Here is a 25,991-nt window from a genome sequence, read left to right on the forward strand (position 1 = left end):
TGTGGCTAAATAGATGAATAATGTTCCCGCTTTGCACCTTACAGCCTGTCTGGCGTTGCATACTTTAGGCAGAGATGCAGAGGAGGAAGTGGGACATAAAATTTTAGCAAACCAAAAGGGTTTTTTTAGCTTTCTGTAAATAACAAAACCATGAATAAATAAGAAAAAGCAATGTATTAGAAGAATTTACCTGATTCAAACACAAGAGACGACAGAGTGAAATGTTTAAATGTAGCAAAAGACACAATTGTTAAATAGACATCGATGAAGTAGAGCAAAAAAGACAGCGGTGCAGAAAAAAAAGGGGGGGGAGGGGGGGGGGGTTAACTATGTCCACAGGTAGGTTATTTCTCTCTGTAAACATATGTATCCATTTGTCCCGTGGGTGCGTCCCCTCAGCGTCCCGTCGGCAGTGGCTGGGTCACACCTCCATTAGGGGCTTTGTCACAGTGATTAATAGCTCTTTCTATCATCTTTAATTCACTCCCTGATGATGGCGGCCCTGCTCGCTGCTCGGGGTAATCGTGTGATGTATGAGTCCGCTCAACACCTCGTGGCAGAGGTGAAAATCATTCCACCCATGCAGATAGCAGGCCCAGGAACAAATGTTTTCCCTCTTAATAAAAATTAATGAATTTGGCGTCAAGCGCGAGCATTTAAATACACGGGATACAGGCATGTGTGTGCAAAGTGCTGTGATGTATTTTCTGTTGTTCCTGAGTGATTTTGATGGGGAGATAATGTTGTTTTCCTCATTATTTAACACTAAATCTTTTGTGTTGTCTTTCAGATACATCAAAGTTTTGCTTTTCTTATTTGACACTTGCTTTCTTGTTAAATCACGATGTGCCATCTCTGCTGATAATGCAGTTGAAGTCGCGGTGCTGCTCCCAGCTGGAGTTCCCCCCGCGCTCTACCCAGAATTCTTTTAGTGCTCCCTCTTTGATGAAGGGCGTCAGCTCGCAGTGATGAAGTAATGTCCATTACTGAACAAACAAACAGGACTATTTGCTTTAAGTTGCCGCTGAGACACACAGAAATGCACACGCACATACCAGTCTGATCATCTGTGCTCGGTGTCCCTGCAGCCCCACACGTCTATGCACAGCTTCGGTCTTTGACTTATCAATCATCTGCACACGAAACCACAATTTTTAAAACTCCGAACATAGCATATTTGCTTTCGGCTAACGTTTACCTTACAGAAACATATATGTTTATGGGCTGAAATGCTCTCGTTGAGTCCACTGGACCGGAGGAATTTCTGGTCTAAATCAAATATAAACTTGGAGACCAGCATGAGGGGGGGGAAATGTCAGAGGAGAAACAGCAATGGAGGGATACAGTTACCTTTAAAAGCTCTTGTCCCTCTACCATATGGCAAGCTTCACATCGAGGACTATAACAGCGTTACTCCGTGCTGAAAATCATTACGTTGACTCTCATAGACACATTGGGTTTCATGCCCGGCCCGGCTCAACAGAGCCTTTAAAAGACTTTCCCCTCAAACACGCTGGGCCCACACAGTGTGTGTGTCAAACACAATAGTTGCTCATACACTGTGATCAGGTATTGCTGTGGGGAATGACTATGAGAAATACTTAAGTGGTAGATCTGGTTCGACAAATACACGAACATACTGCATAACAGAAAACGCAGCCAAATACCTGTAACAGACATATGATTCAGCACAATTTGTTCATGCATACGTTTTTTTTTTTCTCCGCAGCAAACACATTTTGACAGGAATTATGATTCTTAACTGGCAGAGGAAAACAGCTCATGTACTACTTACGCGGTGGTTGACACTTTTGTGTTCCTTTTCCCCAGACAGTGTGCTCTGACCTTGACAAAGTGGAAGTCGCACATATTTTAAGGATATTTACGCACTTGGCCGATCTTGTTCTGCAGGTAATGTGTAAAGCGCTGTAAAGGTGAGAGCACATGAAAAGTTCAGTGACTTTGTCCAGGTCTTGAGTTAATCTCTCAGGTTAGTTTATGACCGCCCGTGGCCAATCACAGTGACCCGTCCAGTCAATCAGAAGCACAGTTACTTCATGGCTAGTGAACAAGACGTGTGTGTGTGTATCTGTGTGGATCAAAGGTTCCACGGCTGACAGCGCAGCGGTACAGTGTCACACAGGCAGCCCTTCAGGAATGTTCCTCAGCCCAGGGATGGGTTGTGGAGCCTCATTAGCAGAGCCCCCTCTCACCGTGGCCTGTCAGCCTGCGTTAGGTGCTGCCCATCTCTGATGCACGCTGGGGAAGCGGCAGCTTCCTGTGAATCCTTTCCGGCTTTGAGTGTCTTTCTGTCTCTCTGTGTGACACCTGGCTGGCAGTCTGTCGTCCTACATGACTTCTTCATTAGCTCTTGATGTGTCTGTTAGCTTGTTTGGTGACCTGTCTGATTGTCTGTACGTGAACTTGACTTGAGGACAAGTTCACTGTCTGACTGCCTTTGCTGGTGTTTGTATCTGCTTTTCTGCTTTTTCTCTTTCCACCTATTTTGGAGACCATAAGTGCTTCAATGCTGTCAATGATTCAGTCCCTCTTCCACCATTTAGCTCCACCAGCCACGTGTGCCACTCTGAAGAAGCCCACTGTGGGTTCAAGGGTCATACTTCATGTCCTGTTTCACTCTATTCACAATTAACCCCAGTATGCTTCCCTCTGTTTTCACTGTACGGTGGAGAAAGCGCTCAGGAAAAGGAAATATAAAACAGTCAGAGAAGTACAATGCTGAGCAGACCCTGCTTACCCAGCTTGGCATCAGCTCAAACAAATGGCAAACATGCATTTTTTTTCAACTCCAAAAGCCTGTTTTTGACTTATTTTATATTTTGATATGAAATTAAATGAGTTGGGTGTTTCCTAGGTCAGGAACATACCCAGAGATTAGAAGAAAGAAGAAAAACATAGACTTGGAAAGGAGTATGCTCTCTTCATGCTCTCCTAGTCTTTATTGCTGTGCTCAGTGAAAACTTATGACAACCCAATTTATCAAGTAAACACATGTCCACTTTGTATGTTTTACTCATTTGCCCTCCATACTTAAAATAAGATGAAGACATGAGGCTTCTTCAGAGTGTTTTGTTGGTGATGCAGGAACTTATTAAACACTTGAAAGATCGCCATCACTAGCGTTAACCTTTGATAATCCAACGATCATAAAGCTATTTGTGATCATCGCCCTCACAAAGAGACTCTCTCTCTGTCTTCCACAGGTGATGGTGATGATGAGTTTGCCCTCTACCCGTCCGACATACTGGACGATGTCTGTGGCTCTGATGGTGATCCCACTCCCTCTTCGGCCCTGGCAGAGGACCCGGCGTCCCCTGCGCTCTCTGATGATGAGGCTTCACCCCAGGACCACTTGTCATTCCATCACCCGATCTTTTTGCCCCCAGAAGATTTGCCCATTCCCCTGGACTTTGAACTGCGAGAGTCAGCAGTTCCGGGCGGAGGCTTGGGCATCTGGAGCCGCAGGAGGGTAAACGTCGGGGAGCGCTTTGGACCATATGAAGGAGAGCACATGCCTTGTCTACGAGATCCTACTCAAGGCTGGGAGGTAGGAACATAATAGATGAAGGAGAGTTTGTTTGCATGTTCGTAACATCATCCAGAATAAGTGCTTTGCAGAGTTGGTTCCATCATACACATAGATGATGGACTGAAATTAATGTTTTATTACGTGCACTGCAACTGTTACAATATGTAGAATTCAGAAAACAGACATTCTTTTAAAGTGGCCTCTACATTTTTCAATGGTTTCTGAATACAACTCGGCTAGGATATAAGTATAAGTAAGAGTAATTTGCTCTACTTACAACACAGCAGCTAAAGCTTTGGTTCAAGTGTAAACATGAAAATTGCACATACAAGGTTTTTCTTCAACAGTAGTAGCACACTTTCTAGAAAGCGGGGGGTTTCCTCAGCCAATACACACTGTAGCATTCACATCAGTCCTCTTTTTATTTCCTCCCATGTCGTCATGCTCACATTTAGCCCAGTGACCACAAGGCTGTTGTTGCCGTTTGCTGCCCAGTGATGTAATGTTAGCTCAGTGCCATTGAAAGAAAGGGAGTCGAGGTTGTGCTCTTAACTCAATTAAAATGAAAAGCCATAAATCCCTTTTTCATCCTGGTTAGGGACCCAGTGCGGCCATTGGCAAATCACATATTGGTCAGCCGGCACAAAAAATCGAAGGCAGGGTCACAGGACAAGGTCAAAGGTTAGATGCGGTCTCCGTCAGTGTCATGCTAGTTTGGTTTTATAGAGTAGGAGGCAGGGGCTGGCAGAGTATCAGCCTCATTAAGTCTACCGAAATAGATCCTCTCTAATTTGGATGTGAGGATTTAATCCTTCATATTCAGGCCTTTGTCCTTTTGTAGGAAAGAACCAAGCTCATTAAGAAGCGCTGACCATGCAGTTCATAAAGTGAAAAGTCACAGATTTAAATAAAAGGATGATTCAATACAGCATTCCTCCTCTCACTAGAGTCTCCTTAACCCCCGAGACTGTTTCAGTGCTGCACTTTAAAGCTGACTGAGAACGTGTTGGTAAAGTATCAACATTCAGCTCATATAAATAGTTTTGGATTTGGACTGGTGCTCGTTGGGTTTGCATCATAGAGCATTACTCCAGCCCATCAGCTCTGAGTCAGTGGTTTTGGCTCGGACCAAACCAAAATAAATTCTTCTTCTTTTTTTTTTCCTCTCTGGACTACATTTCTCCAAGAAACAACTTCTCCCTCATTATCAACTGCCGGGTGAGATGCAATATATAAATGTCTCTTAAATTGAAGTGAAGAAAAACTCTTCACTTTTGCCCATTTTCATAATACAGAATCTTAATAAAAAGTCTCTGTCCCTCTCGAAAGAGATTTACAGCCAGTTGAACAAGCTCTCTGGGTTATTCTTTTTCCCAGGGAAGGAAATAAAGGAAAAAGAGGTTTCATGAATTTTAATCCGGTGGTAATTTATGGGGAGCTTGAATAATAATATGTATTTAAAAAGCTGAGGAGCTGGGATGTGAGTGTGCATGTGTGTGTGTGTGTGTGTCTGGGGGCAGGCGGGTGGGTGTATTGAGGGGAAAGATGGGATCCTGGCGAGGCAGCACTGTATCACAATGTTTAATTACCACCCTGACAGCGAGCCATAACTCTTTCCATTAAGTAAATAAGTTGTAAAGAATTTATGATGAAATGCCACATTATTCAGAATGGATATTCAGTGATGACATCCCTCTGCATTAAATATGGTAAACGCCATTAAGCCCTCCTGACCCTCCCCCCTCGTCTCCCATGCCCACCCGTTTACCATCCCACACCCATTGCTCACTCCCCCCCCCGCCCCTCCCGCGCGCAAACCGTCAATATGCCAATAAGCCTGCGGAGGGTCTGTAAAAATAAAATTGATTTGGTAAATGTGAGTAAAGATAGATATGTTTGCTTTCATCATCAATTCCGTGCGGCGCGGCGAGGTGATGTCACCGACCGGGGAACGCTAAAGTGGCGCTCCCATCTGGAGCGTTTGATGGAGGGCCCTGAGCGGCCCAGGCCAGTGGTGACAGACTGGGGGAAGTTTGTCACCAGGGAGGCCACCGTTCCTCAGAGCCATCACCATAAATTTGGGGGCTTTATTCATAAAGGGGAAGAGTGAGTTATGGCGTCAGCGATGCTTTATGAATACAGGAATGGTGACTTATGGGAAAGATAGCTTCAGTAAATAAGAGGCAGAGAGGCAGCAGTGAGGGGTCTGTCAGCCTGAGACGCTCACCTACACTGTTGTATGCAGAACTGGAGTGCTGACTGTGCCAGTAGTCGTGTGCTCACTGGTGTGTGTGTTTGTGTGTGTGTTCGCATGCCTGAGAGCTGAGACATATCTATTAGTAAGTGCTTTTAGTAAGTTTATTATTTGATAAGAGTGAATTGTGTTTCTATTAAGGTTCTATTATGAATTTAATCATCAAAGTCGCATCTTATCTTCGTCAGTATAAACACAGTTTGTTTAAATTCCCACCATGACCCAAACACTTTGTTCAAGGAATTAAAATCTAAACTTATTTTATATGTATTTAAAACGAAAGAGACACCTAATAAAGAATAAGCCTTTTAAATAAATCCAAATAATAACTATCATATCATCTATTTTACCTTATCCAAGTTTAGGACATGGTGGTCTTGGCTTCAATTTGTGTAAAATTTGAAAAAAATTTAAACTTGTTTTCCCAGAATGTACTTAATAATTTCACTTACATAATGAAAATAAAAATCTGGGGATGAGGTGGCCCACACTCGCCCACAGTATTTGCATGTATTTCTCCATGGCTTCCCCTGAAAATACTCTTAACGCCTGGATGCCCACCAGTCCATATTCTGCTGTCTCTCTCTCTGAGTCGTTAGGCACATTGAAATTCAAACTCCATTTGTGTCTGTCCTCTTCTCAGCAGCAGCAACAATGAGACAGAGAGTTAGAGTCCGGGAGAGAGTTATCCAGGACTCAATGAGCCTTTGGGCTCACCCAAACTCGCAGCCCCACGGGATTATGGGTCCTGGGCTTAGAAAACTGGGCGCCTCCTGCTGTAGGAGCAATGGGCGGAGCAGGTTAGGGGTGCGAGAAGGGACCGGGATGGTGAGTGGGGCGGGACAGGGGCGCTTTAGGGCCTTTGTGCACCTCTTGAGTGAGAGGCGGAGGTGAAGGTGGAGGCAATAGTGTTGGTGGTAGTGGCGGTGGCGGTGGTGGGGAGGTGGTGAAAGAGATTAGCAGTGATGGTGAATGGGAGTAGAGGATTAGGTAGCTGGGCAGGGCCCTTCCTGGCTCTGCCTGTCTCCTGAACCTCACGGTCATGAGAGGATGGGAGGATGGAAGGAGGAGAGGCAGCTGCCCGGCCAAGAGGAGACCCATCATTTAAATGTTGTCAGCTGAAAGTCTTGGCCTGCGAATGATCTATGGAGGAAAATACATATGTTGGCACTGTGTGTTTGTATTGCTAAGTGTTGGATCAGAAACTTTCAATTTGAGATTTGAGATGGAGCTTTAGCCCATAGAGCCTGTGGTCATGGTGGTTGTTATGTATGTACATTCTCATGTGTCCACTCGTGCCCTTTATGTGTTTTTACTTGCTGTATAACCAATTGCCCTTCAGGGACAAAAATAAAGTTGGACTTGAGGTTGAAGTTGATTTTCCATAGTTACAAAACAGCAGAGTTTTTAGGCCGTCTTGCAACTGTAGTTACTGCTTTTACCATTTTGCCTTTTAAATGTACAGAGAGTGTGAACTCCAGGAAAGGTCGATCTTGGAATCAGGGTTTTGTGCGTCTATGCGTTGCATGTGTGTCCACATACGCTCTTGTGTGTGCATGCGTGCATGTGTGCGCAAGACAGAGTGTGAGAGCGTGGATGGAGGGCGTTTCGAGAGGGCGTGTTTTTTGTGCACGGATAAGCCGCTGTCCTGAATGAATGCAGATGTCTCTGGCTGGCTGTCCGCCTGTCCCCTGTGCGCTGACGGCCTGTCACCTCTCTCTGTCACAGGGAGAAAGAGCCACTCTCGGCCCTCCTAAAAGCCCCTTAATCCCCGAGCCCCTGCCACATCCCATCCACTGTCAGCGGAGATGGCCCTGCCCACAGCAGCGCTTAGAAAGGCAGGCGCTAGGGATGAACCCCTCTGTCACTCACGCATCTCTCAATGGACACACATCTTCACATTTTCACACACACGTACACACACATATCGGGTTTTTTTAGAAATTCAAAGTGAAAAAGTCCTGCGTCTGCAAAGGCGATGTGAATGGCGGTTGTCAATGCATTGTGCTGCATGAACACAACGGCTGCGCTGACATCATTGTGGGACCTGTTCTCTCTCATGAGAAGAGCACCGACTGGCTGCTGAGACACTGTGTGTAATTATGAAGGAGCTGTTCACAGCATACACTTGGGTCTCATTTGCACTTAATGAATTGTAAAGAAGACAATAAAGACCATTAAAATCTGCTGTGTGCGACCGGATAGTGTGAGGAGGGAAATGTGTCACCATGTCGACAAAATGTTCTGGACTGAGAGACTGTTGAGCTGTGCTGCACAGGAAACACATATTCTTTAATTATACCTTGTTTAATTATAACTACAGCTACACTTCTAAGCCGTGTAAGACCAGTAGATGGGACACCCAGTATTCCTTAGGTGTAGGGTAACAGTAGGGGTTTGCTGGATTTAAGCTAAAACCAAGGCTCCGTATAGAATATGAACTTGGACTAAGAGGTCTGAGGGTGTGGGGTGAACTTAGGATGAAGTGGGTTTTCACCTGTATTCATAGGTCCAATGTTCTACCAATGTCTTTAGCGGTTGGCATCCAGGGGTGCCTTGTCATTGTCCAGCTTAGAAGCTGACCTGTGATTCGTCACAACAATCACAGGACTAGCATAAGGCATACCAAGCTAAGCTAAGTCTGCCTTTCACCCTGATTTCCAAGTCAGTTGCTTGCAGTGCATCATCTGACTCTGTATTCCATGCAACAAGTCCTCCAACCCATACAACCACATAGGCCATATGTTCCCACCCTCTGAATACAACCCTTGGAGTGTTTCCTAAAATAGTTCCCACCACTGGACGTCAGAATACCTTGTATATGACTGTTAATGGTCGCTCTTTTTTAACACGTGGTAAAGGTTTGAAGTGGAAACAGTTGCACCAAAACTACATGGTTAGGGTTAGGCAACAAAAATGATTAGTTAGGTTTAGAAGAAACACCATGGTGTGACTTAAAATAAGTACACTTTTTGCTAAGGTAAAGTCTCGTGATATACTACGTTGTAAAAATACTGCCATCTCGACTTTTGGTTTCACATGGGACACAATCATCAGTCTCCTAGGTGAAAGTCTTGTGTTTGTTTGACCAGCACACCTCGCCTTACTTCCACTGTACTTGGGCTTTGCTAGTCTTTATACTCCGTCGCTTGACTTCCTTCTTTGTTTCATAATAATTACTATGGCCACTAGAGGTCGCTGCCTAACAATAAGGATAATATGGGTCATAATATCTGCTTGTTAAAATGAACTATGTGATCATATTTAGGGGACAGTCTCATCCTTAGAATTGCATTCGCATTGGAAGAATTTGCAACTCATAATTTAACCTGGGTAATAACTAGAGTATAGTTTGTTTATTTCCCATAGCCATGAACTTTTCCTAACCTTATCCATACAGTAGTCAGATGGGCAGATATCGTAGAAAGTGAAAATGGTACCATTTGATGAAAAACAGTTGCTGGTTTTCAGAATTATGCAATGTCAACATATTTGTCTGGCACTTGTGTTGTACGAAACACTTAAAACTGATTCTAATATACCTATCTTCTATTATACCTTTACCACGATCAGCTTAGTCATCTCAAATTTCTAAAATACTGTATGTCACAACAAACAGTCACTGTAAAGGCTCAGTTATGCTCTCTGCTGGGATGGTTGCATGGTGATGAGCTGACTCAGGATCGTGATCAAGAAACCTTTGTATCTTTTATACTCTTTTATATATTTTATTTCTCCTCATGGCAAACCGGTACTCTCCCAAACTGTATCAAAAACCCCTGTCTACAGCATGGTTCTGCGCCCAGCTACGTCCGCGTAGTTAGTAAGTGTCCGGTTGGCACTGACAGGATAAAAAACCTATGGCACGGGACGCGCAAAGGACTGTGTCTGATGGTGTGACATCACTTTGACCTTGCAGACACTCACAACCACAGCAGATGCGTCAAGCATAAATCAAGCGCAGTGTTTTAAAGGTTGAACCACAGTTTGCAGTTTACCGGTTTATAGTTTTCTATTTAATCAATTAAAGAATTTACTGAATTAAATTGGCCCCAATCCTTATGAGTAAATATCATGTGCCTTCACCTGCTGAGCAACAAAACACACCCGTGGCCTCTAACTTCCTTCACATGGTGCAGAGTGTGCGGCCCCATATAATGCCTTCAGCCTCGTGTGTCTGTGTCTGCTTTTGTCTCTGCTGGTGTCTGTGAGGGAGATGAGCTCCCCATTCAGTGTAACTGGAGCTTGATTGTCTTGGACGGGAGTGATGTCCATTCAAAAATCCCAAAGACAAAACAAGCTGGGGGTCTGTCTCCCTGCCTCTCAGTTGATTTGTAATCCCTTTCTTTGGGTTAATCTGTTGTTTGTTGGTGCTGGATGAGGCTTGTGTTTGTCTGTTTGTGTTTGTGTGTGTGTGTGTGTGTGTGTGTGTGTGTGTGTGTGTGTGTGTGTGTGTTTGAGGGGGGGGGGGTTACTGATGTTCTGATCTCATGTGAGAGGATCCAGAGGAGATGAGGCACATTCATACAGAGTGAATGTGAGATAGAGTGTGAGAGGATTCCCCTTAATGACTGCAGAGTCAGTCAAATCCTCCACTTTGTCCAAAGGCTGCTCTTCTCTCACAGTTAAAGATGCTGGGGAAAAAACTATACAAATTTCTGATTTCCCCCTCATTCCTTAGTGCCGACCCCCCTCCTTCCTCCCCCACCTTCTCCTCCTCACTCCCTCCTCCTTCCTCTTTCTCTGTCTGAGTTCCCAGCAGGGAGGGGAAGCTAGGTTAACTAACTGAACAAAGTCAGAGTGAATTGCAGAAGGACAAAGGCGGGCGTGAGTGGGGGCTATGCCAGTTGGAAGGTGTAGCCAGCAGCACAATACCAGGTGAAGGAGGCCCTCGTCAGGGGTTCATCCAAGCAGGGCAAAGGTCACGGGCCTTATTAGATCTGAAGTGAATGGAAGGACTTGTTTGATTGTGGAAGGAGGTCGGGAAAGGAAGGATGAGGAAGGAGGAGTTCACCTGTTTGAAAAGCTCAGAGGGGGGGCTTGTTTCTCCCACCATTATATCCGACCTGTCGGGATGCAGACAAAAATCTGACTAGCTTGATAGGTCACGGTGAGAGTCAAAACACACACAAAACACACTCTGAGCTGACACAAAAAAAGGAAGCTGATCTGATCGGAAACACATGCAGGGCAAACTCAATAACACAATGACAAACGTCTAGACAGCCACAGATATAATCAAATTTATATGCAGGTGCATTGACTCATTGGCGGGATATAAATGCCACTGCCTTGTAACACACATTTACATCATCTATACTTGGCTGTTATAGCACTCTGGAAGATGTACACTGCATGACTTGTCGGAAGAAGGAAGCTTCGCAGTCGCTGTTGAGGCCATTATTTCTAGGACGTTTCTGTGTTATTAGATGATTGACAGAGGGAAAGTAAAGGAGGCATGAGAGCGGAGAGGGTGACATGTAGCAAAGTTACCAAGACTTTAGATTTTTATGTTGCGTACCAAAGAGCCTCAAAGCAATACCTTTGATTAAAAATGTGAAACAGCCTCATTAATATACAACTCTATAGGCAGTAAATGTTGTGAAAGTACAAAGGTAACATCAGGAAAGGAGTAAGGGGAATGTGCAAGAGCTACTGACTCCACCCAGGATGAGAGCACTCGAATCAAACGCACCTCGTCATCTGTCGGCAGAGCCCCCCTGGACAAAAAAATAAGTGCTGTTATTCATTTACACGCACACAAATCAGCACTGTGTGTTTGGAATGTGTATGTGTACACCAACACGGCAAACCCCCTAGGTCTACACACACACACACACACACACACACACACACACACACACACACACAAAATGTGCCCCCTGCACTCTGCACAGATAGGAGTGAAAATGAGGGGACCCCTAAACAGCATACAGGAAACAGAGGTGATGAATTCCGTGTGCGGGGCCACAGAGCTAGGCTCATAGATACCTTATCTAGGGGGATTGATAGGGGAAGGGCCTTCCCTTAAAACACACTACTGATTGTTTCCAAATGTCTTCCCAATGGGGAGGGTTAGAGAGAGGCAGAAACAGCGACTCAGGGGCAGAGCTTGCAGGCTTTTTATTGGTCCAGTCCGGGGGAAACGGAGAGGGAACAGCAACTCTGTCCTGGCTTTTCTGCCCCGTGTTGCCGCTAGTGCTTAACTACCAGTCAGATCGCATTACCCAGGCAGTAAATCTAAGTACCGGTTAACGCAAATAATCAAGAGCTAATACTCCTCTACGAAACCACTTTCTCTGTGTCTGTGGTCAGAGCTGCGCAAACAGGCACAAGCCAAGGCCCTCTGTCCTCTTAGCCTCTGCCAGACTCTCCCTCACTCTCTCACGGCTATTATAACCTACACACAGTCACAATCTCCATATCCTTATGTATCCATGTATCCCCTATGTAGTGTGCTGCTCTGTGTGTGCAGTGTGTGTGTGTTCACTCACATGTTAAAATCTCCTCTCTGTCTCCGCGCTGCAGTTCAAAGGGTAATAGGACGGTGCGGTCTGGTTTTGAGAGCTTATTACTGGGTTAAGCGCTAAAAAACGCAGGCCGGGCCACATTCAGCGCAGTAACACCGTACCCCTCTTCCAATTACTCCATATTGCCGCTCCAATTAGAGTGGAGCAGGTCCAAAACCAGAACTGAGAGCTGCCAGGTTTAGAGAGAGAGAAAGCAGAGGCCCCGGGTGGCAGTAATGAGGTCTTAACCCCGACTTCGCTCTATTATGTCATAATGCTTTAATTCGAGCCATATGATAGGCTGCTGTGCACTCTTATGTTATTGGAAAGTCAATATTTGTGAGCTGGCCCTGTCTTTTCCCCTTAGATGTGGCCTGGGAGTAAGTGCAAAAAGCCAAAGATTGCAGAGGAGCGAGTGATTGGCAGGAGGGAGGGCCACATCAGGTTGCTCAGGGAGGGTGTTACATGTGAGGTGATGGCATCCTGCCTCCTGACACGTATAATTAAATGATAAGATAAATAAGTATGTTACGTCTGCACCAGCTGATGGATACTTTAGTCTGTAGAGCACTATGTCACAGATGTAGCAGTATTCAATGGAAACGTGATAAACCTAGCCACTTTTAGTATCCCCAATATTGGCAGTATTATTACGAATAGCAGCAGGACAAGTTCAATTTATAGTTTAATTTCTTGGCTGCAGTTCCTCGTGTTAAGTAACATACAGGTCACTGAGCTACTACTGAGGATCTGTGATGTATGAATTGTGTGATTCATGCTGGATTTTACCTCTACTTGAATATGTGTCTTCTTTACCGTGGTTGAATGTAACAAAGTACTTCACCAAACTACAACTATAAAGTACTTTTACTCTATATTTCTATTCTACTATATTAGTTAATAATATATTTATTTTATTAACCTTTATTTAACCGTGAAGTCCCATTGATATTTAAAATCTCTTACAAGAGAGACCTAGCCGAGGTAGCAGCCGATCCAAACACATTAAAATGCAACTAATAATATTAATAATAATGATAATAAATTTTATTTATATAGCACCTTTCCAAACACAGTTACAAAGTGCTGTGCAGTGAAACTAAACGCAACTAAAGAAGAATAAAACAAATAATCAAGATAATATATGGGAAATAACATCAATAAGACAGTAATAAAATAGACAGACAGCTCAGATGAAGTCAGGATATGCTTTCCAATATGAGTATGTTTTTAGGAGAGACTTGGAAGCCAGTGACTCAGACAGCCTTATATCCTTGGGTAGGTCGTTCCAGAGCCTTGGGGCCCTGATAGCAAAAGCTCTGTCCCCCTTGGTCTTCAGTCTGGACTCTGGGACAAGCAGAAGACCTCTGCCTGAGGATCTCAAACTACATTAAGGTTCATATGGGACTAACAGGTCTTAAATACAACACATGGTAGAAAAATCCACAATAAAACAACAGCTATTCAAACATAGTGGCCTCTCAAGAAAAACAAGGACATGTTTTCATCACCACATTCTTTATGATGCTCTTAAATTCATTGATGGATACAAGTGTTTCTAATTTTAGATCCCCCAGATCTGTTAAAACCCAAGGAACATTAAAAAGCAACCACCCAGAGAAGCATAGCTGGTAACTACTAGAGCTGACACATGGAAGGGTGCAGGGGTAGGCTGGAAGTTTGTCCAATATTGCTTTATAGACGAAAATATAGCAGTGCTGTTGTCTGCCAGCGGACAGTGACATCCAACCCACCCAGTCGTCAAGAATGCAGTGATGAGTAAGTGACTTTGCATTTGTAATACTGGTCATTGTAACCTAATGATATTATATCTAAAGAATATAATGCTCTGAAAGAGGCCAGTGAGCACTGTGGTTTATTTAACACTGCGCTCGTGCCCTCACACCTGAGACCAGCGACTCATGTTTTACTTGCTGCAACACTGATTGCCCTACGGGGACACAAATAAAGCTGAATCTGAATCTTAATCTGAATGTTAGCATCACACTGCAATCAAAAGCAGTTCTTTGGCCAACTGTTGTACCGAGTGCCAATTAACTTACAGTGTATTTGTTAATAGTTTGTACAGTGTTTGAAGGTCACATTATAAATTAGCACGGCTCTTGTATTTAATGGGGTTAATTACCATGGTAATAACCCAGGATCACATCCTGGTCAATAATTGTTTTGTAATTGCTTTCAGGTTGCGTAATAATGACACAGTCCATCAATTTCCGTCATTGCATAATTACAATAGGGGATGTTTAATTATATTCAGAGTAAACATGCACTCCTTTAATGAGAACTAAGTGCTGGATACTATCTTTTGAAACTTGTTCCAGCTCGAACTATTATTAAAGATCAGAATAATTTCCAACTTTAAAATGATTTTTTTCCTTTTGATAATTTAATGGAGAAAATTTTTTTTTAGTATTGGTACATAACGGTTACAAAACTCCTGCTCCTCTGCAAGTGTTCTCTGTGAAGTGACCTCGTAATGCTGCACTTTAGGCTACATATGCTGCAAATCAGACTTCATTTGTGTTCTGCAGAGTTACATTTCTTGTTTACACTCACAGTGACTCCAGGAATGTTATTCTAACTACGTTACAGCAGCTTTTGCAGGGTATCTTTTTCATACCCTGTATTGTTCATTGTTTGAAGATGTAAATTGAGCAATAAAAAGGGAATGCTTATGGGATATATTGGATTAGACATCCAGCATACTGTATGCTCATGTGTTCTGCATTACAGTTTTCTAAACTTTAGTGTGGGGCAGGGGATTGAGCTTTACAAATGGCGGTCACCCTTGAATCCACAGATACATGCAGCTCACTCATGCGAAGATGGTGGGGAATAGATAGTGTTTCTCCTCCTGGGAGAGAGTGGAGGAGTGACTGGGATGAAAAAGGGACTTAAAACATGCTTATGCATAGCGACTGAGGGGGTAGTCTGTGAGAAGATAGGATAGGCAAAACGAGACAAGTGGACAGGGTGAAAACAAGAGTGATAGATGAGGCAGAAGAGAGACAAAGACGGATAAAGGCGAGAGAAGAGTACAAGAGAGAGAGAGACTAAATCAGTCAGAGTGAATGAAAGAGAGGCAGAATGAGCCGAGGAGGTGGCGAGAGAACTCGATGTCCTGTCTCTGGTACGTGCCGAGGGAGACAGATTTCCCGGTGGAGTGTTCCCAAGTGTACCCCTGCAGTCTGTAATAGGATTTTCCAGGCTACAGCAGGTAGTCTGTGAGGGAACTTTGTTCGTCGGTGCTCACAGATAAGGGTTAATGCAGCCCAAAGGTTCCTCCGCTACACAGGGCGCTCTGGGAGTCTGTCGCTCCCTCCTCGTCGGCCTGCACTGTCAGCACCAATCCGTCACAAAGGATTTCTTCCTGCAAAACTCAGTGGCCATTTCTGACATCTCCAACAAACTAATTGTTATCTCCAGTCCTGGCAAGCCCTGTGAAGTCCTAATGAGTTAGCGTCTTCTGCACAGATGAGGAAAAAATTGCAGAATCAATTTCTCAGCCGAATTATGCTTTGTCATCAGCGAGAGGAGAGGAGAGGAGAGGAGAGGAGGAAAGGAGGAGAGCGGAGAGCAGAGAGGAGAGGATGCCAAGACAGGCCAGGCCAGAGTCTCTGAGAGCAGGGTTCGTGTCATCCGTATTCTCTCCTCCAATTGTTCTCTTTCTCCAAGCTGTTTTATGGCCGCTTCCCTTTCCTCCAAGCCACTTTATGACAGGCATTGTAATGTCTTTAGAGTTCTGGGCAGCCTCTGATTGGGCCATGCAGTGCTTCTCTCTGGCCCTGAGTGACAGTGGGACCAGGTCCAACCACCACCCAGGACACAGAGCCATAAATCATCCTGCTGGCACCGGGCTCCACTTCCTGAACAGCTACCAGTTCCTGCAGGGGACAAAAAGGCCTTTGTGGGCTTTAGGCAGCCAGAACTTCTCCTCTCTTTGAGGATTCTGAGGTTTATGAGCAATGCTTAGAGAGATTGTGGGGGAAAGAGAGAGTGAGTTTACACACACACTCATTCTTCTGTCTTATTAAGTAAGTTTAATAAGGCTATGACTAAACTACAACTAATAGCTACTGAATGTGAACACCTGTTGAACAGCAGTTCTTGATCAGATCAGCCACTGTTTGTTTATATGCGTCGCCATGGAAACTCTCCATTGACGTTACTTCGCTAAGATAAAGTCATCAGCCTTCAGTTTCTGCAGGAGCCCAACTTGGCGATTTCATCACTGTGTAGTGATGTGTGAAGAATCAGACTGCCAGAGCTGCTGCGGGCCTCGCCAAAGGTGGCCTCCCTCCATCACTTCATCCCTCCCTCCCTCCTTTACATTCCTCATTTCCACCAGTCTCCGTCCTCCCTGTGTTTGGATGGCTCCACCTCACTGTCAGGCAGTGAGGGACGGCTGTTTTCCTTGCAGGCCAGATCAAGACAGGAGATTGGCCCCAGGGGGCCTGAGGATGTGAAGCTTCTGACACGTCCCGTAAATCTAGGGTGTCCCATCTCCACTGCTCGATCTGCGCGCAGCAATGAGAACACCAATGAGGCGTGAGGATGAACATTCCTCAGGCCGTTCTCACACACAAACCCCCGGGTTTTGCTCGGAGAATAATACTTCGCTGCCCCTCTTCACCGACTTGTGAGCTGTCCACCTCAGCAAGAAGTCTGTCTTTGCACCCCCGCTGAAACAAGTCCCCAAACCCTAACCTTCTAGCCATAAAAGTTTTCACGGGACGGCTGCTTACTTAGTGTATCGTTTTGTGTTTGTGTTAAATGATGAATATGAAATGGTGTGTTATTCTAGTGTCTATGAGAAGCAGTTACAAACTGTCTATGTTCATATACTTAATTCCCATAATCCTCTCTGCCATGTCTGTCTTAATCCAGCATGGTGCTGGCAGAGCTCCGCAAAAATAAATAAGACTAACTCATATACACATATCCTTGCTCATGCCCTTTAGACAACATATTACTCCCATATGTGTGGCTACATGTGGGGTAGATATATATTTTGCACCTATGCACCTATATCTTTATATAGACTTTCAAACGTACTAATAAATTTGCCTGAAATACTGCTGTCATCAAGCACCTTAAATGAAAATTCTTTTAAACACTAAAGGTGTGGAAATATTTTTTGCTAAATATATGGGCCGTGCTTTCACGTATGTCTGACATGGAAATTTAGACTGACCAGCCAACAAGAGAACAGCAGACAGTCTGGGCCCCAGCCAGCCCATGTGTCCCCTTTTCCTCCTCACCCACCCAGCCACGTTAGCCACGTTAGCCAGATTTTTCACCCAAATGGAAATGCAGCCTGTCATCTCCACGCAGCCTCCAACCGCTCTGTCTGTCCAATCCGTCACAGCGCGCCGGCGGCCGCGCAAATAGGCCTGCCACTCTCACTGTCATCTGAGTAACGGATGTCCCATCGTTACCACAGGGTGGGACCAGGCAGCACTCAGGTCCACTTTCGCTCCTCCTCATTTTTCCTCCATTCTTCTCCCTCCTCCTCTCACAACCTCATCCCGGTGATGAGCCTATTGGACCTCTCCAGGAGTTTACGGTGGATGTGTATTTGTAGGTGCTTTCTGAGAATGCAGGCATGTGTATTTTTTCTTATTTTTTTTCAATGAATGCTTCCCCCCAATCTCCAAGCCCGTGCCCCAGTCTCCCCATCAAGAGTCAAAAGCAGTGGTATAATAGGAGCAGGGGTGGGATGAAATAAATTGTGTCCTGGACTGGTAACCTAACAGCCATCATAAATAATGTAGACCTATTTGAAGGGGAAGATGGGGCATTAGAAGCTATTTACACTGCAGGAGCCATGCTATCGATCAGCATGGGACGTCCCATAGATAAGAATGGGATGATGTCATGGTTATTTATGGTGATTCCCTATGGTAAGGCTACAAAAGGGATTTCGGGGCGACAGCATCATCAGTTTTTTGGGGTGCAGGGGGGTGTGATGCATTCTGTCATCAATGGAACAATCAGCAGGGAGGTTGAGGGAGGTGAGGTGCAGCAGGAGCATGCCTCTGACATATACGCACACATTCAGACACATGGAGCTGCGCATACAGACATACACAGACATAGACACAGACATAGACATTCTACATGCATACAAACACACACACAATGCTAAGATGAATGCCTCTTGTGTGATTAGGGTCCATAAAGAGTAGTGAGAGGAGATGGCTCAGAGGAGATACAGTACATCTCTGTCTCCGTGCTCCACATACACCAGCGTACGTATATAGAGAGTGCAATAAAACACTGGTTCGCCACTGGTGTGCTGTGGAGTGAGCCAAAGGCCATATTCAATACAAGTCTGAGACAGAATTACCATTCAGGGATCACTGGTCAGGTCACATAAGTACATGAACCTCCGTTGTGTTAGATGAGAATTTAGGAACTGTGAGATATAGAGACTGGCTAAGGTGCGCCATGGGATTTGACTTGATGTCATACATACTGTAGAGGGAGATGAAATAATGGGGAGACATCTTGCAAAAGAACTCTGAGGTAACTTAATCACAAGTACAGCTATCGGTCATCTGTTACAGCGGTCTGGCAATCAGCACGGTGATATGTGGAAGTTCAGAGCAACATGACAGCTCCACTTGGTGCCAAATCATCTCCTCAAACTGTAGATTTATCTGTTTTAAAACTATCTGTTTTCAATACAGAAGAAACCGCTCTGGTCTCAATAACAATTCTTCAGATACAGACACTCGGTTTGGGGCCCTGGACTTCAGATACCGATGCAACGAAGTTCCCTTTCGCAGTATTATGAGACACACCGGGTGACAGCATTTTTTGACGTGTTGAGCAACTGCTGTAGTATTAAGAGCAAGAAGGGGAGGGGAGCTGGACGGGTCAAACAAACTCTGGGCTTTCACCCAAGGGACCACTGTTTATGTCCTGTGTGAAACCAAAGGTCACCCAAGTTATTATAATAATAGCGTAGTGTGTTTGTATGTGTAAAATACTACTACTAGTAACATTTGTGACGTAGGGCACGTGACGTTACATTACATTAAGCCAAACCATGATGTTGTTGTTTTTTTCTTTCTTTCTAACGACATGATTTTGTTGCCTAAACATAAGGAACAGGGTGTCTGTAAGTCCTTGAAAAGTTTTAAAATGTCTTAAATTCAATTAAATAGTCAGTATAATTGCCGCAAACATTTTATCTAATTTCAGGGTTCAATAATAAGATTTGCCTGGTTGCCCAGGGCAAGTAAAATGCCATGTTGGGCCAGTAAATCTATCAACACACCTACCTGATCAGGCACGTGGTACAAAAAAGAAAAAAAAATAAACAGTTTTTTTTATGAGGCTGATGGCCGATATCTAAGGAGTGAGCCCTCTTGCTTTCTTTTATTTTCATCTTGAAAGTGTGGCATTGATCAGGCACTTAAGAGAAAATAGGTAAAGGTAGGTGTTAGAGGATGTGTGCTAAACTCCTAACTATGTATTGTGCAGTTTGCGGCAAGTTTGAGAGCAGTCCTTCACAATAGACCAAGAGTGTGCTTCACTGCTCATGTGAAAAATAATGTCTCTGTTGTTATTTTATAATTGTTAATAAATAAATCAGTTTATATAGGGGCAGGCAAAAAAATTTTCTTTTGGGCAAGTAGATTTTTGACCAACTGTCCTGACTGGGCAAGTGGACAAAAAAGTTAATGTTGAACCCTGAATTTAATTTATCAATGTTTTAATCTATTTTTGTCAAAATACTTTAAGCTCTTCTGCATGAAAGTCCATATTTCTGATGTTACAAATCTTTAACACTACTGCTGAACCTTACTTTTTACTTTACACTCGCACTTACCTGTTGACATAATGTATCCTATTCCTACATAAAACCCTACGTCTGCACATGACTACATACATACTTCTTATAATTATTCTTACCTGCAATGTTTGAATAAGAAAAAGATCATTTTTCCAAAAATCAGTCTTAAATTTGGTTAAAAAAATATCTTAAATGTCTTTAAAAGCATTTATTTAAGTGTCTGATGCCTTTAGACACCCTGAGGAGGTAAACCTAAAAATGAAGTTTATTTTGAAAAGACATTGAATTTAAGGTGCGGAAACTGTTCTGAAAATGGAAGTTAATTTTGAAAAGACACAAGACTTGTAAGGAGTGGAAATTGACACACCGTCCCTAAGCATTCAAAACTGACACTGGAAGGTTACCTTGAGTGTCATAGTTTGACGTGTAGGGCGTGTACAGTAGCGACAGTATTTGACAAGTTGGGAGTCAGAATGTGTGGAGGAAACACTCTAATGATACCATAGTCTAAACACAAACTTTACTCATTTTGTTATTTTTTCAGTGTCTAGTAATTGTATACTGTCATTTATTGTCATTATACAGTGAAATATTCTGGATCCTTTTGTAATCGTTGCCATTTTATTAATCACAAAAGCCTAGACAAGCAACTGTGTGCACACTTACAGTAGACTTTGTATGCAGCCATAATAACAGTGTTGGGACACAGCAAACACACACATACTGTACATCAATAAACACACTTCACTCTGCCATAAGCTTTAAAAATGGTTAAAGAGAGTGAGAGAGCAAGAGGAGTAGAACTACAGAAAGAGAGACTCCCTGAGCTGAGGGAGGTGTGGTGGGCCAGTGGAAAGAGGAGAACAGGAGGGGAGTTAAAGCTGGCACGACTCCACAGTGTTTTCTGTCGCTGGCCCCTCGGAGCAGGAACATTATTGTGAATATTAGTTCAGAACTTCTGGCACCCATCCAGACACCGGCCCCTGCCTGTGCAGGAGAGGGTGGTGGGGGGGTGGGGGGTGGGGGGGTAGCAGCAGGGTTCAAGCCCCATCATACACACACACCACTACTGCCATTAACCACCACCCCCATCTCCACAGCACACTCAAGACTAGAAAGGCTCCACAACAACAAGATGTGTGGAGCCTAAAGTCCTGCCCAGCCCTGATAACAAGTCCCAGCTTTTTAAAAATAAGCAAACACATGTGGCTGTTTGATGTCCCCCTTATCTCTGCTAACTTTAAATTCTCAGAGACTTTCTCCGGCGAGATCAAATTCAGTAATTAATCTGCTCGCCTTTTTTTTTTTTTTTTTTTTTTTATGAATTGTTATTGAGCAAAACTTTTACTCCAACTCAAAAGCTCACAGCTGTGTCTGTGCACCAGTGGAGTTTCCGGCAGGCGTCTTTCATGCTGCTAATGAGAAAGTGGTGGAGGAGCCTGGAAAAGTCTGCCGAAGTCCATAAGGACTTGTTTTGCTTCGAAACACTAGTTGTGTGGTTATTCTTGGATGAGCGGCGAGGAAGTATACAGTGATTTGTGTGTTTGTCGTAATAGGCCTCAGTGCTGTTCACAGTTGTCTTTCCCCTTTTGGACCCAAGGGCTAGATCAAAAGACAGATCGCCCATCACTTTCAAATTGTTTGTGTTTGAGTTTTATTAGCGGGGAAAAGAAATTGAGCTTAATGAAGTCAGGGAAAGAAAATGACAGAACCAAAATTTTACAGACCAAGCAGCATGATTATGATCAAGATCGTGACTTTGCTTTAGGAGTCAGAAGGCTGAAGGCTGTGATGCCACTGAACGTGCAGATAGCAGCCTGGCACAGAGTCGACATAACAGAGAAACACAAAGAGACTGAAGAAGGAGTTGGGAGCGGTGGAGAGGGCACCTCCCCTCCAAGGGAGGAGGAGGGTGTAGGGTCTATTCAAGAGGAACAAGGAGACACAATGCAACAGGGTCAATGCTGGGTCAGCAAAGTCCATGAACTGCAGGGTACAAGTGGAGGCAGGCAGCAGTGAGACTGCAGAACAAAGACAGGTGAGCTGTTAGCATTAGCCGTTAGCCTTTTTAATGCCACAGGTATGAAATGAAGATGTTTTCGTAGCCAGCCAAGAGAGCCAATGTGTCGACCCATCCATGCCAATGTAGAATTATACACTCTGCTGTGTGCACGTGTGCATTCACACATACATTCATGTATGTATGTAAGGCGGTGAGTTTTTGGAGTGAAGACAATCAAGGGGTTTGTTAAGGTCTTTTGACAAAGCCATCACTAAGGTCATGTATCTTTAAGTGTCTCTTTGACCTGTCACCCATGACCTCTCATCCAGCCAGCACAACGAGAGGCTTAGAGAGGTGTTACCATAGCAACATGGTGCCCATGGGTCAGTGGAGGGACAGATAGGATATACATAGTGTTTTTAAACCTACATAACCTTGTTTGAATGCCAAGATACACCTGCATGCATAAAAATATGTGTTCAAGTGGAGTAAACCAGAGAGTGTGTACACCTACTTCATATTTGTCGCCCCCAGCAATGCACTCATTAAGAGAGGGCACGCCGAGGTCTCTACTACACTTTTACCCTATAAAAAAAACAGGCACCCCCACCCCTCACCACCAAACAAGCCCAACGAGGATGAGTCGTTGGGCTCCCAGGTCTCTATCCCAGCCTGCCTTGGGGGGAGGAGGGAAATAAGGGGTTTTGTCTCTCACCCCCCTTTTGTTAGAGTACCCCCCGTAATAAATCTGGATCTGGTAAATAGCCCATGAATAAAGGGAGATTTTATCCTCAGTGGCACAGGGAAGATTTAGTGGGCAGAGGCAGCGTCGCCTCTCTTCTGAACAACTACAAAGTGGTCACTCAGCGAGCCTTAAGAGGCATAAAAAGCCCGCGGTAGTTCATTAAATCTCCAGCATGAAGATGGGACCGCTGTGGCGGTGATTTACGGCAGTCAGGTGCATATAGGGGTAGTGGCACTCAGCCCCACCTCTCATTCTCTGTCTGTCCCAATGAGGAAATAACTAAGCATGCTGCGCTATTTATTGGCTGCATAGTTGGGAGACACGGAGAGAGGGACGGGGACACTGTGAGGAGGGAGAGAGGGCTGGAGTGGGAGAAAGGGACAGAGACAAGAGTGGTGTTTTTTCAAGCTGTGTGTTTTTTTGTTTGTTTGTTAAACTCTGAATTTGAGCAAGGAATCATACCTGAGTCTGTCTTATATTATGGGTCATTCTGAGTGTGGTTCCAGGTGATGAAGAGTAAAGGAGAGTTAGAGGTCAAAGCATGAGTATGTAACTGCCGTCTTATGTTTTTCTTTAACATTATTCTGGCAACTTTTTTCTGCGTTCACTGCGATAACTTTAAATGGCTTTGGTATTGAATATTTCTGGAAATAAAATGCGTTATTATCATGACACATATTTGCTGCGAAATCACTTTCATATGGACTAGATGCTTAATATCTGGCTAATAACTGACTCTTGGACACATTCGCCCCTTAACATCACATTACAATATCTTGTGGTTCATGTCATACACACATGCAAATCTTCGCCTCCCTCTCTTGTCTTTACTCTGACCTTGCCGTAATCACTTCACCTTATTATTTCCCAGATGAAATATCAAGTCCCACACTCTCACCTTGAGGCATTTTGCTGCCGAGCCACTTAAGATGGGGAACATTAAATATTTGTTTCCAGATTCTTCCGTGCCTTTCTGTCAGTGATAGGGCCTTGACTTACTCAGCGCCGTGTTTGTCCTGTTCAAACATTCACACAGCACAGACCAAGGCAGGGCAGATAGAGAGTGCAGTGTGTATCATCGCCAATCTCTGCCACAAAGGATTTTTTGATAATGCTGTCATGGAAATGAGTTATGTTTTGATTTGTGTCAGACACGTCGGAACAGTCGGAACAAATGCCTGTCGGTAGCTTTCAGTAAACCAAGCAGATATGGTTAGATTTTACCCTCATAAACAAGGCATTGCCACTTGGTAACTTCATTAATGTTGGAGTTTTATTTATTTATTTCATTTTTAAAAAGGTTTACATTATGGAAGTCAGTATTTCTGGTCCGGCTTGCTCTCAGGCTCTGGAGATCGCAGCAATGCCATCTTATCATTTCAATGAAAAATCCCTGTCATAGTTTTTCCACATAGTTCTCCTGACAGCATGTTTACTTCTCCAAAAATGAGTTTAAAAAATCACCAAGCAAACTTAGACTGTTTACACTCCCGTCCTTTTTTCATTCCTGCCTCTGATCCAGAAGGTCAAAGCAAAGCAAATCTGTTAATCTCTTCGCTGAAGGACAGCATAAGGGCAGATAAATGCCATTTACCATGGGAGTACTGGACTATGACTCTCCAAATAGGATGATTTAGACTTGTATTAATCAAATTCAGAAATGTCAAGTTTCTCTCTCCTTTATAAAGTTCCCTTCTTTCTCCCCATTTCTCTGTCATTCCTCCTCTCCTCTGCTCTCTACCCTTCATCCACCTCTCCTTCCCTCTCTGATGTCGGTATAAAGATGTAGGGCCTGATCAGTGGAAGCTGATGTCCTAATAGAGAAGTAATGAGAATAGATCTGCTGGCTGCCGGGCTGTCTGCATGTCCCGGCGTGCCGCTGTGTTCAACCACTTATGAAAGACATGAGGGGGAGAGTGCGATGTGCTCTGGCCCTTAGCACAAAGATAATATTCACTGTTTTATCCACCTCTGCCTGACAAATGACTGTCATTAATCAGCAGCGAGAAAGTCCGCCCTGTGTGTGTGTGTGTGTGTGTGTGTGTGTGGAGGATAGAGGTGAATACATAGCATGTGCCTCTCTGGGTATTTGTGCAAGGAAGAAATGCAAACAGAGACACGCACACCTTACAGATCTTGCTATGGATAACGTTAAAGAGCATTCACTAATTGGTCAACGGGGTCGTTGCCTCGTAGACAGATTTGGGTTCACCTTCGCGACAGAATAGAGCTGAACAGAGTAGAGTAGAAACTAAGAAGTAGGAAGGGGGAAAAATCAAGTGAAGGATCCAGAGAAAATGCAAAAGGGACAAGTGGGAGGGTAAATAAATGTGGAGGTTAACAGGCACAAAGGGCCGATGTGAGGGCCAGTTGTTGGCCCTCTCAGTCGATGAGGTGGCAGAGAGAGAGGGCCCGAGGAGGGCCTTTGTGTGAGTGAATGCGTCTCACCCTCCAATGTTATCATGATGGTGAGTCATTAATCACAATCCTGACAAAAAAACACAGTGACCAAGAATCACACACTTGGCAGCCAAGCGTACACACACACACACACACACAAACACGCACACACACACATTATATACAAGGACATACAAGCACCCAGCGCAAACTCACACAGAATGTGTGTGTGCGCAGGTTTGTATTGCTCTCTAACTGCCCTGCTCAGAGACATACTTGTCATCTCCTGTGGGCCAGAGCTGTGATTGCCAGATAAAAACTAGTACAACAACGAGGCCGAGTAAATACAAAGAGCTGCTGGAAAAGGCCCAACTGTAGCTGAGAGGAAATGTGCTCATTCTGATTTATTTTCCATTTATTTTTAACAAAAATGTCGACGCATTCTTTATACCCCTGCCCTGAAACACCTCACCTATACAGAGTAACAAGCTACATAAAATTCTTTACTAAATCAAATTGCTGTAAGGGAGGTCTAAGTAGCTTGCTATGATATGGACTTGGCAGCCAAGAGCTGAGAGCTGTTGGCCTACAGAGCTGGTATCCTACACAGAGGCTCCACTCTGTGAGTTGGCTCTTGGCCCTGGTCCTTCCCTCTGGCCTCAGTCTGGCCTCGGTCTGGGCCTGCTTGTCCCCGACCCTGCCAAAC

The 25,991-nt window shown here is 44.2% G+C and overlaps 1 protein-coding gene across 12 annotated transcripts in view; it reads left to right on the top strand.

Annotated features, from left to right (window-relative positions):
- mecom (MDS1 and EVI1 complex locus) overlaps positions 1–25,991 on the top strand; it is a 145,919-nt gene that overhangs the window by 39,753 nt on the left and 80,175 nt on the right. For all 12 annotated transcript variants that reach the window (XM_049576324.1, XM_049576330.1, XM_049576325.1 and 9 more), the window contains exon 2: positions 3,225–3,568. In XM_049576324.1, coding sequence (XP_049432281.1) covers positions 3,225–3,568 — 344 coding nt within the window. The remainder of the gene's footprint in view (positions 1–3,224; positions 3,569–25,991) is intronic.

Source organism: Epinephelus fuscoguttatus, linkage group LG5, assembly GCF_011397635.1.
Source record: "Epinephelus fuscoguttatus linkage group LG5, E.fuscoguttatus.final_Chr_v1".
Taxonomy (NCBI): domain Eukaryota; kingdom Metazoa; phylum Chordata; class Actinopteri; order Perciformes; family Serranidae; genus Epinephelus; species Epinephelus fuscoguttatus.